We start from the raw sequence: 17607 nt of genomic DNA, 5'->3' as shown, positions 1-17607 counted from the left end.
CTTTGTTTATTTCAGTTTATACTCTTAATTAACACATACTCATGATACTCTTATACTCATACTCTTATACTCATGATACTCTTACAGATAATAACAAACTACCACGAGTCGATTTGCATACTTGCTAAGGGGTTCATATTGATGAGAAACGTACTTTTGAAAAACATAATTATTTATCAACAATGTATGTTAAAAGGCGAGCGGTCGTATCGCGGTCATAAAAAGTCAGTGGAAGTAATATGTAATCATTAGTCCAACCACCTACGCAAAACCGGACGTTAAAGGACAAACTGCAACGCGTACAATCTCAAGCCGCCATGGCGATAACATGACATTCGGTCAACTGATATTCTTGTCAATTTAGCTTGGAAAACCTTTGATGCCAAACGGAAACAACTGAAATTAGTCTTAATTTATAAAATCCTAAATAAACAATTCGCCCTGAATTTGAGTAATTCCTTCATAAGAGTTAGAGACTATAATAAACATTGCCATTTAAGAAATTCTGAAACTGACCAAGCACTACCAAAGCCGTTATATAATAGCGTTAATCGCACAGTACTAGTGGTGCTATGTTATGGGAGAACTTTCCCAAAGAGACTAAAGGAGCGAGAGTTACAGAAGAGTGTCTGCCCTTTCTGTTCCTGATTCTGAGTTATGCACATAAAAAGATTAAGATATTTTAAGGACTGAATATTCTTGCGTTGGGCAAATACTTTGCTTCAAAAATAAATAAATAAATAAATAAATAAATATAATATTCTTAGTTATTTTCTTTTCTTTCAGCACTCTTACCACTCACGTCACTCCCATCACCAATTTTATTTCTTACATAAAGATACTAATTATATAAAACTACATACACGTTTCTTGGTGGAGTACAGAAAAACATAACCAGTAAAGATTTTGTGTTGCGTTCGCTGTTTTTGAAAGACAAAACGTTAATTTACTTATCGAAGGATTACATTCACTCTTTGTTCTATAGTTTACTTATGGCTTATGGCCTTAGTGACAAAGTTCAGTTTTTCAGTTCCTTGCGGCTATCACTGCACTAGAATGTAACCCATGGCTTTGATGTGCTTGTCTCCGTTATCTCCTCCAAAGCTAGCTTCGTTTCCACACGTGTTGGAGAGGTCGTGTATTCCTCCAGTACCAAACCCGATTCTGGATTCAGAAGATACACAGTTGTCTTCGTCTTTGCCATAGTAGTTTTTGTCAGACTTACAGTTAAACCCTTCCATGTTACATTTGGGCTGCAGCGAGGCTGACGATCCAATCAGTGACTTCCACGTGTCACGACCCAGTGAGGTGGCGCTGTAATTACCATCGGCGATCAGTGAGTAAAGGGAGTTGGCGCGCTTGAGGAGGACAATGAATCTTGTCTGATCTCCGATCTTCATACCGAGACAAATCTTGGAGAAGGATGTGTTCCAGTAGGTTGGTAGCTTGGTTTCATGATTGTCAAACAAGGTCTTTCCTCCTGTAAGGTAGTAGTCGTCCCGGTTCCTCCACAATTTGGAAGTGAAGTGCAACGTTCGCTGGGTGGAAATAAAGGAAAACAAGTCGGAAAATTACAATACGTTACATCATTCACATATACATCTTTAAAAAACAACAGCCGAAAGCTTAATTTGATAAATCTGCGTTGCAACAATTCGGAGTTTCTCGAATCACTTTTATGACCCTCATTAGCATTTTCTAAGGATTTCAGAAAGCAGATTTTGAACGATTTCCGGAGAGCGGATGGTCAAATGGTAAACTGAGCGATCCAAATATCTCGTACAGCTGGCCTGAAGGTACAAAGAACATATACTCGCGACCTTTTTTTGCGTATAAAGATCGATGCCCATATTCCTACATAAAGACAAGTTGGTTGTCACATGATACCTTATTGCCATCAGTTTTCATGACCAGCGTCCATCCGCCTCCTCCACATGCTCCAAGCCCATGGCCTGACATGTGACAGTACACAGAAACCATCACAGATGGCATTTGGAGTAAATAAGCTTTGTTTCCTGGGGGTCTGATAAAAAAAATTGTATTCCTTTGTGCACTAAGAAAAATATGACAAAACTTGGATTTTTACAGCATTCTATTGCGGCGATCATATATCTAGCTTTTCCTTCCTTCCTTTTTGACGTAGATATGGAGGGAATCTGCTATCAAAGATGCCAAAGGTGCACAAAGCTCGTTTAAAAACTCAAAAAGCAAACTTTATCAAGTGTTTGACTTAAAGCCAGCTCTGTTGAAATTTTTCAAAATCTGTTCAGTATGTCTTTCATTGTCAACATTATATCAGCATGACAACATTATATCCCTCCTTTAGCACATCTTGAGTTATGCCATTATAATATAACTGCTAAAATCGACATAAAATACAATAAAAGATGGCAAACGATTCCGCCTCGGCCTGACTTATTTCTCTTGAGACAACGGTTGTCCGCAAAACTTTTTACTTACTTGTGGTTATTATAAAGTTCCTTGCACGAGACAAAGGGCTTTCCTGCCAAAGAGAAAACGGTAGAAAAACCTTAAGAAACAAACACAAAAAGAAAGGCAAAAAATATAGGTGGAGCTATATATTTTCCTACTAGCTTCTCTTCTATATGCGCGGTTGCGCCACAAGCCTTACCGACTAAGTTAAACGCCGACTGTTCAATTCCACTTAGAGACTCGAAGCGAGAAGCGCGCGCCAATCTTTCTCATTATGATCTACGCAAAATTTACCAGGCTTGACGGTGTGTTTCCCTTGAGAAATGGCATTTATGGCAGCTATGATCTTATCAAACTTGTTTCCTATGGTTGTTGTTGAAAAGTAGTACTTTCCCTGTAACCTTATCCAACACTTGTATCTTGCCGTTTTCTTTCACGGAATTAAAAATGTTTCTTTTCCTTTCAGACAAATGTTGTACTTTTTCCACAATCACATGCTTTTGACTGAAGAGAAATCTGAATATTGAAAGACGGGTGGATATTGAAAGCCAATTTACAAACTTTGACGTGCTTGAAATATGACAGACTGGCAGATCCCGCGTGTTGCGAAAAAGATTTAAAAGGAAAATAAACACAATAGCCTCCATTTGACTTTAAAACTATGCTCAAATATTTTTCCATGGACATTATCTGTTCCTTGAAGCCCAAGGTTTTCCTCGAGCTTTGCTCTACAAAAACAGTAATGTTCTCGGAACAGATAATGTCCGCGTACAAATATCTGAACATATTTTCGCGCCTTATGGAGGCAATTGTAGTCAACTTTTTCACGTAGTATCAGCCTTGCAGTTTGTGTTATTGTTTATATATATATTTTTCGAATTCGTGCGGCTTAGCCCTGGAGCGATTCACGTACGGCAAAACAAATTCATTAAACTCGCTTCGCGAGGAGCTATATTTGGTCTTCAGTTTAAGACAGTGGTAACTGTAGTGAGCTATTTTGGTAGTGTGATTGCTCCTCTTTTTTTTTTCTCTTGAAATTTACGCTTTGATGATCCAAAACAAAAGAACGTAAACGATGCTAGGGTCACACAAAGGTTATTCATTATGGTCAAGACAATGCTCACTATAAATAACTATTTTGGTAATGTAACGATAGTAGAGAAGTTTACGCCTGGAAGATCAAAACCAACAGAAAGTAACTTTAGTTAGACCCAAACAGGGTGCCTGGGTTAAACCTTAGGAAATTAAGAACCAATGAAAATGTGTTCTTTGACATTTCTTTGGAATACATGCTCTTTATTTTATGCAAGAAACACAACAGACATTTTACTAACAATAGACCCACGGACTTTTTGACTAACAAAAGACGGATCGAAACACACCAATCACTTTTTAAAGTCTTCACAGCCAATAACATCACGGCTTACTGACAAACGACCAATAACATCTGGACTTCGTTGACCAATCAGGTTAACAACCAGAGACGTATATACCGCCTACTGACGTTCCACAATTCACTTGACTCTGATACATTGTCGAAACTTCAGTCAAAGTCACCACAAACAGTCCTTTCAGGACTACACTCACCCGGATGATCATAATTTACGTACTTATGACATGACTCCTGGGTTCAAACCATTTACAATTTTAAACACATGGTTCATTTGGGCACAATTTTTGGAGGCTTTATTGCCCCGTCGAATTTAGCGGCCTGGTGCCCTCAGTTCTGTTTGTGGTGAACCCATGCCATTGGCATTGCACTCCCCATTAGGTGTTAAGTCCAGGAGCCATTGCATTCACCCTACTGGGGGGCTGCAGTGGGGGAATGGGGCCTTGAGTGTCTCTTATAGAGAAGCGTTATCAAAGACCTACCTCCTTCACTTGTTAAGTCACAGAAGACTTTTAAAGGTTGGCCATTTCTCTCGGGGTCGATCCAGTGCCATCCGTTTTTGTTGGAGATTCCGACGTCCCAGATGTGTTTGTATGACTGAGCGGGATGGTCTGGATGGGAACCGATCGCTACTGCACGGCATAAGTTAACAGAGAAAATGATATCAGTGAGTGGTCAATAAATCCATATTTTGATCTGGCATTAAATTTGTACCTAAATAGTGATTGTTATTTGCGCTTGCCTCGAGGAAACAAATACAAGTTTGATGATCGAACACGGCTCGAAATTAACACTTACATATTTCATAACAAAGGGAATGTTTAACCAAAAAAACTTTAGGCTAAGGTCATGCCAACTGTACAGTTAAAGAAAAGTTTTGAAAATTGTTTTTTTTTTTTTTTTTAATGTTTTATATTTCTTACATCGAAGCTGAAGATATGCCACTCATTGCCATCATGTAGCAGGTCTTCGCCTTTTGCTAGAACCTAACCATAACGTATAAGTACCAATGTTAAAGGCGTCCACGTACAAGCTGTCTACAGCTTCTTGTTCCTTTGTGTTTTCCTGAAGCTTTCAATTTACAATCTTATCAGTTTACTTAGGGCTGCCTAATCTCGTACCGAAATCTCCACACTCTTCGGAAGTGAAGACAAACAACTGGGTAAGAGATTAAGGGTTGCCAGGCGAGGACTTTTTTTCTTCAAGGCTTAACACCTAAAATATAATGATTACCCGTGGTATTGATGTAGAGGTGTTACTCACCAGCGCATTTTTTCCTTCGTATCCCGGGTGACAGTGGCCACTATTCTTTGCGGTCGACATCTGTCCATGGCGCTGTCGGCCATTATCAATACAGGACACCTGTGTTGTGAGTGAATTGCAATATGTGAGACATTCCTGCAAATTTGCACCAGGCTTCAAATATTTCACCGTAAAGCTAAATGAATAATCTTAAAAAGGAGATTTTTGAAGCCTATTTTGTTTATACAGGGGCGTGGAAGCCTTTAGACTGAAAACTGAGTAGCTGAATGTTTACTGAAGTGAATTACGAACCTTTGCGTTACTGCGAATATCCAAAAAAACTAAACTTTATCAATCACAAGATAATAGGCTAACAAAGTGTGTGAGTCTTCCTTGATATTTCCATCGGTTCGTGAGAAAATGGTCTGTACACTTTTTCGATAGTTGCCATTCGCTGAGACGCCAGAGGAAACGATTGTTTCTTTGTTTTCCTTTCACCGAGGGCAAACTTACTCACTCCTAGTTGGCTTAGCGACGGAAATACTTGTCCTCATTGACTGAGCGCGCCATTTCTACATTCAGTCGGGTTCTTCGTTTTATTATGCTGCAGCAACAACGAATTCTTTCAGATTCTTTTGAGTTGGACTATTTAAGCCGGATTGTTTGTGCCAAAAGTACTTGGAAATCAAGTGCTACAGTTATAAAGGAAATTCCTAAAGGTGAACTTTTGTTTCTTACAAGAAACAGTAAAGATTATTTTTTTCAAAAGCTAAAAACCTGATCGGATGTCCTCGGTTGAAAAATTCCGTTCGTCTTCCAACGAACGGTAACCGAACCATATTAACAGTTCCCTTTTGATGGGGGGAAGGAGTTGGTCAAATACAGTGGAAGAAACTGCTCTGCAAGTTCCTTCTTTGGACCCACCGTTTGCTATTTTTATAGTAATCAACATTTCTCGTTTTGTCTGTTTTGAACGATAAGAGACAGGTGAATTGTTTGTTTGTTTTGCTTACGCTGGTGAGTGTATTTACGCCAGGCCGGGGCTTAGTGTCTTACGAAGTGCCTCGATAGTTTTAAGAGCCTTCTTGCCCTTTATTTTATAAACGCTTAGTCGCAATGAGTCTTCGTATAATTGAGGATCAACTTTTACTTGTACTTTTAAAAGTTTCCCAAATTGCCCGAGTCGCTTCGCGACTCGGGCAATTTGGGAAAACTTTGAAAATATATACGCGTGAAAATTAATCCTTTATTCTACTCGGCCTGATACGATTGCATATAGTAAGTCGGAAACACCTCGGAACCATCACAAATAAACCTTTATTAATTATTATGAAGACTAATTTGGGGCATTGATATGCGACGAACATTAGGGCCAAATTTTGTTTAAATCCGATAAAGCTAAATAGCCCATTAATTCTTTTGTAGGAAAGGAATAGAGGGATTATGCAAAAAAATCATAATTATAAAATAAAAAATAAATAAAATAAGCTAGTAAAATAACCCCGATTTTTCGGCATTGAAAGACTCCAGAATTTTTGCACCTTATTGAACATGGCTTAGCCGCCGACCGGTGGAAAACCCTTTGAGAGCGTCGCAAACAAGCAGTCCATAAAATATTTGCGTTAAGCATAGACTGGTCAGTAGCAAAAAAAAAAAAATGAGTCAGCAACGTTTGGCGCAGTTTTATTAGCGCAAAAGGAAAGGGTATTTTTCTTTTCCTTACGTTTCATGGCGTACAAGGTTGCCGTTCTCGTCATGTGCTGAATTCACAGTGTCGCCAAACTACGCAAATTTTAATACCATTATATAAGATCGTGGATGAGTTTTTACTAGCGAAAAAATGAAAGGAAGGCCGCTGAATGCCTAATAGGAATTATTGGATTATGACGCCTGTGTGTATTCGTTGACTTGGATTCTAAACCAATTGGTGTATCTTGCCTTATTTTAATGATTTTACAAATTTACTTTCAGCAATTCTAGCATCAGAACCAGTTGTGAAAGGTGTCGAGATATATTTAGCGTGCTTTACATAATCACTTGCTACACCAATCTTGTTTCGCTACAGTCTCCTTACTTGCTGGCAAGCATCAGGAAAAAGAGAGAGGGAATGAATGAATGAATGAATGAATGAATGAGTGAATGACCTTTATTTAACCACGGAATTTACATCAGTAAAAGAAAAAAACTACTGCTTTACAGAAAAGCCATGTTAAAGGTAATACAAGTTATTCAATGGTTAAAATACACTATACACTGATAGACTATATATATATACGGAACTTAAATGACAGCGAGGCTATTTATTTGTTTTTTAAAAGCAGAGAGAGTGGGGGCAGTTCTAATATGATGTGGGATGGTGTTCCATATCTTTGCCCCAATAAAAGAAAAACTACTGCTTTTAGCAAATTCAGTGTTATATTTGGGGAGGAGAAGTCTACTTTCACTCTCACGTAACGCATAATCACTGTTGCAGAGAGAGAGAGAGAGAGAGAGAGAGAGAGAGAGAGAGAGAGAGAGAGAGAGAGAGAGAGAGAGAGAGAGAGAGAGAGAGAGAGAGAGAGAGAGAGAGAGAGAGAGAAAGAGTTCTGCGGACGTTCTCAGTGGTTTGATATTTGGAATTTGTCTCCTTAATCTTGTAGGCTTATTCAAATGTTAAGGTCCCGGATTAGTCATGACACGTTCCAACCACTCGCAGGTATTTTGGTTTAGTCTTACCTTTACAGAGCCATAGTATGTCGATTCTTTCTTCGGTTTGAAATCTTTTGGTTTCATCTGCCGAGTTTTGTTGTTTACCTCACAAATGCGGCGGTTTGCTTTGGAACTGCTTGGGTGCACGTTAAATGACTTGCAACTACCCTTGGCAATGCATTTTAGCTGGCATTCGAACTCGTCACCAACAACAGTCGTTTTAATAGCGTGGCCGACTAGAGCATGGTCTGTTAAGAAAAGGAAATAGAATGATTTTATCCTTGCGTCTGGACAAATTAGAAGAAAGGACATAATAGGTCGAGTAGCTCAGTTTAGTGTACTTACTAAGTTGAGATTCAAAAACAGCTCCACAGAAGTCAGAGTTTGCCGTCACAAATACGAATATAAGTAAGCTCAGACTAGCCAGAAAGACCAGAGTATTTAGCCACCAATTGGCCATAACGGACGATAACAGATTGAGTGTGTAGCTGCCAATTGGTCACTAAAATATCTTCCGCAGAAAAGAACTTCCTTGCACCAGCTGCTAAATGATGTCAGCTTCGGTGGGTGGACAGGCTGTTTGTAATAAGTCGTAATCTGACTCCTCAACATAATTAATACAGCATCTCCGTCACGTTTTCTATTTCCAAGAAGAAAAGAAGAAAACTAACTCCCAAAATTTATAGTTCCCAATGAAATGTTATTTTGTCACGTCCGTCTTTAGTCATTGAAATCATGATGTTAATTGCGGTACGAGAATTGAATATCGTCCCAGCATCGTTTACTTTAGGAAAATTGTTGAAATATTTAAGAGCGGCCGCCTGTAAGGATCGAGAATTCGCCGTCAACAGCCAATTTGACGAATCGCTCATATTCGGTCCAAAAATACCCTTTGGTGAACTATTTTCAAAAATCATCTCAAGGAAACGAAAACTTTTCCATTTCTTGCGTTGGCGCTTAAGCTTGCGTTTGTATCTGTGTTATGGTAGTTCAAACGCGTGTTTGCTTGCGTTTGTGCTGTCCGTGTGAACCAGCCCTTTGAGTTCCTGTCTTTTATTTTGATGTTTCTTTTTTTTAGCCTTAACACGTTTTCTCGTCAAACATTTTACCAATTTTAATTGTATTACCAGTATTCATTTATACCTTTGCTCCGCGGTAAATGTAGTCTGGATTTGGCTTCAGCTTGTTTGTTTTTTTCCTTTAAAACGTTGAATTACTCAGCTCGCAGCCAAATTTGCCATTTACGCGCGGCGTTTTCTTCAAGTTGTAACTAACGCAGTTGGGCTCCATGTAGCAAATAGTTTCACAGAAATCGCCATCCATGACGCCATCGATCCGAATCATGTGGTCTTTGTGGCGCTTACCATCTAATGTGTGTGCAGGCTTAAATTCAAGTTGGCGACAATCGTCTAAGAAAAACAAAATGAGAATAAGTATTGAGTCAGACGTGAAAGCTAGCGTAGTTCGTTACATGGCAAATGGCAAAGTATGTGACGTGCATATTGAAATTTGTTTGTCTATCTGAATTCTCGTTATGTATTTCAAACTGACGGGAGAGAAAACAGAATTTGTTATCTTAAAAAAGAAGAAAAATCGTAAACCATTTACCAATAATAAAGGATCTCTCTTTTTAGGGGCGCTTTTCCATGTGCTCGCCCCCTTTCGATCGCTCACCATCACGTCGTTCACATCGCTGGTTTGAACCAATTTTCAGCATCTTTTAGGCAAGCACCCTCTTTTCCTTTTATCTTTCCTGTTATTCAATGACTGAGCCCCGTGTTCTAGTTCTGGGCAATTCTTTAATTCGCCGTTTGCGCCTTTTCCTGTCCCGTGAATCTTACGATTTCCGCGTTGATTTCAAGTTATCTCACCGTGCCTTTATAAAACGGCACGCCGTGAGTCGGTGGCCGTACGGTTTTCAAAACGCTACATCTTGATTTGAATATTATCGAGTCCTTTCGACCGGAAATAGTTATAATGCAGTTGAGTTCCAATGACTTAACAAACTTCTACCCTTTACATGTTGGCTCAGCTATTGAAGATTTTGCTAGGCTCTTACATGACACCTACGGTGTTAAGGTTATCTGCGTATGCCAGACCATCATGTGCCAGGACGCAGTGGTTTTTTAATCGTAAGGCCAAGCTGTTAACGAAATACCTTCGGGTAGTGTTAGAGCCTATACCTTATGCTATCTTTTGGGACCATAGGGGGTTTTGGCGCCCGACTCTGAACTTTTACGCACGTGATAGTGTGCATCTCAATTCCTTGGGTCAGTGGATAAGTGGACCAGATGTTCTTCAGGAAACATAGGGTTCATTGCAAATCTTGACTCATACTGTTACAGGCAGAACTCAAGAGCTTTTGCTGAAGGAAATTTTTCATATAAGACCTGCAGGCAATAGTATTTCGACAAGTCAATTTCACTTGCATGCGTAAGCTTAGAACATCAGGAAGAAATTCTAAAGATATTAGTTTTCGCGCATTTACAAACTGAAGCTCATTACTTGAGCTTCCCAAAGGGGAACCAAGTTGAAAATTGCCCTTCGTTTTTTTTTTCCCTCATTCCGGTCACAAATCGCCGTCTGGGCCTTAAAACGCATGCGCAGGTAATCTTGTCGCTGCATGGGTTTGCAAGGGTCGGACATTTATTTAGTCGCCGATTTTCGCGTTTTCCAAAAGAAAACACAATTTTTCGAAGTGGTACATCGAAAGAAGAACTACTAAGGAATAGTCAACAGTTTCGATAGCGGAAATCCGAGAAATAACGGCGAAGAAACTGTGCTTCGAGTACAAATTGTTGTTTTATCCAGGCGACGAGTTAGCGGAGCGCGGACAACTCAAATCCTTATTGAGGCCACGGAATTTCTACGAGATTTTTGAGTACTTCTAGGAATTTAAAGAAAAATTACAGGTTTGATCGTGAATTTGTGCTGAAATACTATTCTAATTGACCGATTCTTTATATTCTGAACAGTTTTTGCGAAAATTTGAAAACGTGCCACGCACGGGTTGATAAATTCGCTTCGAAATGGACTGGTAGTTCTTCAAATCGCTTTCGCGTCTCTCGTTTGGCATTTAGAATTATAAGCGTTTCTTTCATAGGCGTAAAAAAAGACTTTTCTGAATAATTTTTCCTTTAGGAAAGCATTCTGTCTGTTTTTCTTTCTAGTTTAATTGGCAAAACGTGTCAACTGCGTAATCTTGCGTAAACAAACACATGCACTCGAGACGGATCAAATTTTGCCTATCAGACGCGGGACAAATTTAATCGATTAATGGGTTAGAGATACTGACAAAGAGAAATTCCCACAAAACACCAAAGAATTTCAATCAGAATTCCCGTTTTTCAAAAAAAAAAACTTTTGCGAGGGCGGGGGGGGGGGGGGGGGGAGGGGGGGGGGGGATGAAGCCAACACAAGATATCCCTGCCTGCTTTGCTAAATCCTGCTGGCCAGATAGATGCAAATTTAGACCAGGAATATACATTGCTTACAATATACTTGCTTGTACTATGCTTGAGCTGTAAAACAATCGACAAATGACAACTGAGATTTTATTACGTCAACTTTCTGGCGTTTACAGCTGGATATGCCAGGAAGGAAGCCCAAGTTCACCCACATATGCGTCTTGTTTCTTATTCGAAAGAACAGCAGGTGTTTAACTTCGAATTATATGTGATTTACGTGACGGCTACAAAGGCTGGGATATTTCCTAAAGTGAGTGAGATCTACTTTTCGCGAAAAATGTCTCTTTACACCATTCGTCTACATCTCAGTAAATAAAATAAAATAAATCAACTTTGTTTAACGAGGGTTACACTTAACAGTCTGACGACTGACAAACCTGTGTCCCTCGGATTCCAGATAGAATTGGAATTTGGAAATGTTGTTTTTTGTGGAGGGAGGAAAACCGGAGAACCCGGAGAAAAACCCTCGGAGCAAGGACGAGAATCTAAAACAAACTCAACCCACCTATGACGTCGAGTCCAGTAACCGAACCCGGGCCACATTAGTGGGAGGCAAGTGCTCTCACTATTGTGCCAGCCCTGCTCCCCCAGTGGGACGTAACTTGGGTGAAAGACGCTAGGAGGGCAGAGGAAAGAGGGAAATATGGTGCGCGCGCCCTTTCTAGCGCTAGTCACGGAGGCTAAGTGGAACTTAAACTTCACTTTCCATTGTACAAAATTTAAACATTGAAACGTTGCAGAAACACAGAAAAGTACTCCTGGCTAAATTTTGAATGGCTACACCCGATCGCTCAACTCGACAAATAACAACCAAACTGCGTGCTTAGTGCTAGTTTTGTTGCCTTTTTTTCTCACTCTATCTGCTGTTGAAGGCTCCACCAAATCGTCCGTCGTTCGAGGACGTATAAATCTTGAACAAACATTAAGATTTGGGTAGGCTAAAACTCCTCCCCTCCCCCCCTGCCACGAATTTTGCGCGAACTGATTAGCTGCTATTTTTAAATAATTATAACTGATTCAATCTCTTAGTTTAGGCCGTTTTTTTCTTCTTATTTTTGTTTTTCAAAGAATCGCCATTTAGTATTCAAATCAAAATTTCCCAAAGACCGAGCCGTAAAAGAGTGAAATCAATCGCTCGATCTATCGATAAGAAACAAAAGTAACATCTTAGACACCCTAACAAGTGAGTTCTGTTGTTTAGTTGATTTTCTGGAGGAAAGAATTGGATGGACAGTTAATTTGAGTGCATTTGGGATCATTGGCAGGCCAGTGGAGTTGAGAAGATTGGCTCACAAAAACTGAGTTTTCTTGCGTTGGACAAATACTTTGCTTATTCTCTTTTTCTGTCAACACTTTTACCACTCAAGTCAGTCCCATCACTAATATTATTTCTTCCATAAAGAAAATAACTAACACTGCATCCATATTTTTTGGTGAAGTACAGAAAAACATAACCAGTACAAATTTTTTTGTTGTGTTTGTTGCTTTTAACTACTGAAAAAAGCTGTTTTCTTATCGAAGGATTGCATTTCTTTGTTCTATACTTTACTTATGGCTTAAGGCCTTTGTGACAAAGTTCAGTTTTTCAGTTCCTTGCGATTATTACTGCACCAGAATGTAACCCATGGCTTTGGTGTCCTTGTCTCCGTTATCTCCTCCATGTTTAGCCTGGCTTCCACACGTGCTGGAGTTATAAGGGTATCCTCCAGTACCAAAACCGATTCTGGAATCAGGAGTATCGCAGTCATTTTGTTCATTAGCAATGATACCGATTCTGGCTTTGGGTCTAAAGCCTTTATGGCTTAGGCTCACAGCGTTGAACCCTTCTTTGTTACAATTTGGCTGTAAGGATGCAAAAGAACCGAGAAGCGACTTCCACGTGTTTCGACCCAATGAGGTGGCGCGGTAATTACCATCAGCAATCAGTGAGTGCAGCGATGTGGCGTGCTTGGTGATGACAATGAATCTTGTCTGATGTCCGATCTTCATACCGAGACAGATCTTAGAAAACGGTGTGTTCCAGTAGGTTGGTAGCTTTGTCTCATGATTGTCAAACAAAGTCTTTCCTCCTGGAAGGTTGAAGTCGACCTTGTTGCTCCAGAATTTGGAAGTGAAGTGAAACGTTGGCTGAGTAAAAACATAAATAAAAAAAAATTAATGAATAAAACGAGTAGGAAGATTAAAGCAAGTAACACCATTCCCATTTCCACCAATGTGTCGAAAGTTTGCTTTGAAAAATCTGTTTTGACCGATCCTGGAATTTCTCGAATCTCTTTCATAACCTACATAAACATTCTTCGAGTATTTAAAGAAAGCAGAATTTGAATGATTTCCCGGCGGAGAGTGAACGCTCAAAAATTTAAAACTCAGTATCCAGATATCTCGTACAACTCGTGAAGGTGCAAAAGACATTTTGCAATTCTTTCAAATATAAGGATCAAGATTATACTGACGTGCATATTCCTACAGAGAGCAAACAGTTGGTTGTCATGTGATACCTTATTGCCATCAGTTTTCAAGACCAGCGTCCATCCGCCTCCTCCACATGCTCCAAGCCCATAGCGTGACATGTGACAGTACACACGAACCTTCCCAGATGGCATTTGGAGTACATAAGCTTTGTTTCCTTGGGACCTGATAACAAAAGAATTATATTCCTTTCTGAACGAAGCTTGACTTCTAAGAAAAATATGACAAAATTCCGATTTTTACTTAAATATCTGTCAGCATTCTATTGCGGCGATATGAATCTAGTTTATCCTTCCTTCCTTTTTGACGTAGATATGGAGGGAATCTGCTACCAAAGATGCCAAAGGTGCGAAACCCTTGCTTAATAACAATAAAATAAAAACTTTGTCAAGTGTTTGACTAAAGGCAGCTCTATTAAAATTTCACAATATCAGTATGAGCCGTGCATGAAACAACATTATATCCCTCATTTAACATATCTTGAGTTGCGCTATTATTATATAACTGTACTTTATAATCGACATAAAATTTAATGATGCTAAGCGCTTCCGCATTTCCTGACTTATTGCTACTGAGACAACGGCTCTGTCCAAAACTTTTGACTTACTTGTGGTTATTGTAAATTTCCTTGCACGAGACAAAGGGCTTTCCTGCCAAAAAGAAAACGGTAGAAAAACGTTAAGAAACAAGCACAGAGAGAGAGGCAAAATATAGTTGTTGCTAGGGATTTTCCCACTCGTTCAACACGGAAGAACAACATTTCCCTTCTATGTGCGCAGTCGCACCAAAAGCCTAGCCGAATCAGTTCATCGCCGATTGTGCCGCTTGGAGACTCGAAGCGAGAAGCGCGCGCCAATCTTTCTCATAATGATCTACGCAAAATTTACCAGGCTTGACGGTGGGTTTCTCTTGAGAAATGGCATTTACAGCAGCTATGAGCTTATCAAACTTGTTTCCCATGGTTTTCTCCAGAGATTTTATGGCTTTCTCGACGGCGTTTGAGGAAGTCTGCCACGCGACCTCGGCGGTTACAATCACGAGTGCAAAGAACCAAACGTTACGGAGCACTCGCATTCTGTCGATTATGCTGTTGATAAACGTTCCTAAAGATTCCGCTCACGCAGTGTCTCAAATGAGTTGTTATGTTCAATAGTCCACCTCAATTCTGTTGGGGATGTTTCGGAACGTGAACATTTTCCTGGCAGCAGTCAGCTATAGCCAATCAAAGTTAACCACATTTCTAGTAACTTTTAATTCATTCATGCTTGTTTTCTTTTTTTCGGATGTCAGTTTTAAAATGGCATTTTTTTAAATAGCATCGCGACGATAATCTCAGAAAAAAGAAAATTTAACGACGGCATCCACTAGTTCAGCCTGGCCGATTTATGTTAATCAAGTGACAAGTCCAAAATGTGACGATAATTAGTTCAGATAATTTCGTCTTTTTCCGTCAAGACACAACAATTGTAAACATTCAATTCTTAAGCTGAACTCAGCAGAATATTTCAATAACGGCGAGACATGTATTTGTTTGCACAGGAATTTCGTCCGCGAAATTATTTCAATCGACATAATTTTTTTTATTTGATGACAGATTTATATCGTCTTTGCTGATGCAGAATTTTTGCTACATGTCAAAATTTGAGACAAAAACATCTATGAGGAAGTAAGTGTTCAAAAACAATTGTCATTTAAATTACGTTAATATGTGATCCGCATAGCGCTACGCTTTTTTTATAAGAACCTTTTTTATAAGAACGTTAAGGCTCAACCCCCAAATCAGCCGTTCTTATAAAAAAAGTGGATTTATTCTACTAGCTTTTTATGCTCTTATTTCTTATTGTTTCTATGTAAATATCTTAGCCCTCTAACTTTGGCAACTTAGTTATTCAAAGGCATTCACAATTGTAAAATTATGGACATAAACAGCGATATGCATGCAGCCGAGTGGTTAAGGCATGCGACCAGTAACCTGGAGGAGAGACCCACGTTCAAATGCTGGCTGAACCACATTTTCACTCATTTACCGTATATAAACTCTAAGTGGGATGATTAAAGCCAACTCGGCGCTATGCGCCTCGTTGGCTATCTATCATCTCATATCCGACGCGCGCTCATGTAATAATTGTTTTATTAAAAACAATCACTGACAATTTTGCTGGATCCTGTTGATTTCGCTTTGCGAGAACTATTCCTCGGTTATGGTATAATTGCTCACATATCACTGGCTACTCTGAGCCAATCAAACCTCCGGAATTGCGTTATACAATGATCTAGGTTATAACCATAACACTGTCAAATCTAACTTTCCGTATATTCAGTATATTCCGTTGGCAGTCAGTCTATCTTGCAAAATCCCAGTCATCAATCATTTTAAATGTGTCAACAATAAACTTTATATGCGATTGATCTGAACTTCTTCAAATGTTCCCTGATTTTCTGAGGACATTTTACTGATGGATGGCAAAGTATCTCACTTGTATGCTTTATTGAGAGAACTGGGGATTTAGAAGTGAGCAGCGTTGATTAATTTCTTGCTTTTATAAAATTGCAATAAACTGCATGGTGTAATTATGATTGATTCGTGTCTTTGCAAACATTTCTGCTATAGGCAAGTATAATGAGAATGAAAATTATACCATTGACAAAACAAAAATTAACTGGAACATACCTTTAGGTCTTTCTTCGTGAAACAACGTTGCACATTGCATTATTTCCTTGTGTTGTTAATTTGTCTGGCGCTCATAAAACGTGTAACAAGCATATTGATAGACTTCTGACTCCGTTCCCATTGATGAGGTTGCGCAAAGATTTTGACTTGAGAAAGATGGTCGTTGAAACAGAATATCCGAGGATTATAGTCGTTGAACGTAATCATACTAAATCACTTGTCGTAAAAGACGAAAATAATTTTTATTCAAATTAAGCACTTGAGGTTATTTAACTGGAAACCATTCCATTGTTCTTCGTAACATGTTATAAACAGCATATAAAAAATATACAAATTAAAAGTGATTAATGGTATGTTTTTTAGTAAGAATTTTTAACTATAACATCAGTTAGAACATTATTAAGAGCATGACTTATAATAAATATCACAGTTCTAAAAAAATAAAAGGATCTCTGCTTGAAGGGTAGGGGATTGTAAGCCCATAAACATTCAACAGAAGTAAGAGTGGTCCAATATCGATACCGACGACTCGATATTATCGATACTGGTATCGACTGCTTCGATACCGATAAGCTTGGCCGCACAGTTGTCAAGTTGGATGAAAAGCGGCTACACATTCTTTGCTGTGTTTGTGGTATACGAGTTCATGTCAAGCGAAACATCAAACTAAAGCACAGTTGAATTAAATTAAATAGCTATCTTCACGGTACTAAACTGGTCCACTTCAAATGACGAAGCCTTTGTGCTTTAAGAGTGACTAAACTTCAATTTTCCTAAATGCGCCCCTTTTAGCGTGTAGAGTGTGTGCACGACGGCCATGTTGGAGGACCGAAACAATACAATGATTTTCCTTTGGGAAATATATTCTATTTTTATGCAAATATCTTCTATAGTTTTAGTCCTCCAACATGGCCGCCGTGTACACTCTATACGCATGCAAACATTACTTGCAGACGTGAAATTGGTTTCTATGAGGCAAGGAGCAATAAATGATTCTGAATTTTCCAAAACAGTTCGCTTTCACAATTCACATCTTTTACAACACAGATTGAATGTTTACATAACAAAACCTCTTTTTAAAAGCCCTAAAACTGACCTACATCTTATTTCCCCTTACAATATCGCTGCTTGGTTAAACATACAGGTTAAGAGAATAGAGGATATGATCACTACAGATAAAATGCCTTGATGTTCAAACAAATTCTTAAAAAAAAAAATTAAAAAAATAACAATTCAACTTTGAAATA

At 39.0% G+C, this 17607-nt stretch overlaps 1 protein-coding gene and 1 pseudogene across 1 annotated transcript; both read right to left on the bottom strand.

The window, feature by feature from the left end:
* Positions 1 to 815: 815 nt before the first annotated feature.
* LOC146471424 (putative skeletal organic matrix protein 5 pseudogene) lies at positions 816 to 2082 on the bottom strand (annotated as a pseudogene).
* Positions 2083 to 12587: 10505 nt separating this feature from the next.
* On the bottom strand, positions 12588 to 14916 carry LOC146471423 (putative skeletal organic matrix protein 5). The gene is made up of 4 exons (XM_085120906.1): positions 14577 to 14916; positions 14297 to 14339; positions 13719 to 13854; positions 12588 to 13347 (listed from the first exon to the last, which is right to left on the bottom strand). The coding sequence occupies exons 1-4, from the start codon at positions 14761 to 14763 to the stop codon at positions 12823 to 12825; spliced, it is 891 nt and encodes a 296-aa protein (XP_084977032.1). The 5' UTR covers positions 14764 to 14916; the 3' UTR covers positions 12588 to 12822.
* Positions 14917 to 17607: the final 2691 nt, after the last annotated feature.

Source organism: Pavona decussata, unplaced genomic scaffold (assembly GCF_977016875.1).
Source record: "Pavona decussata unplaced genomic scaffold, jaPavDecu1.1 SCAFFOLD_104, whole genome shotgun sequence".
In the NCBI taxonomy this organism is placed as follows: Eukaryota; Metazoa; Cnidaria; class Anthozoa; order Scleractinia; family Agariciidae; genus Pavona; species Pavona decussata.
The sequence above is the reverse complement of the archived record's forward strand: the minus strand, read 5'-3'. Positions and strand labels throughout refer to the sequence as shown.

What these genes read in the sequence shown, in the direction of transcription:
- LOC146471423 (XM_085120906.1), bottom strand. Translation starts at nt 14,763, where the DNA reads ATGCGAGTGCTCCGTAACGTTTGGTTCTTTGCACTCGTGATTGTAACC. An exon ending in GAAATTTACAATAACCACAA is followed by an intron (nt 13,855 to 14,296) that starts GTAAGTCAAAAG and finishes TTTTGTTATCAG; the next exon opens with GTCCCAAGGAAACAAAGCTT. An exon ending in TGAAAACTGATGGCAATAAG is followed by an intron (nt 13,348 to 13,718) that starts GTATCACATGAC and finishes GTTTTTACTCAG; the next exon opens with CCAACGTTTCACTTCACTTC.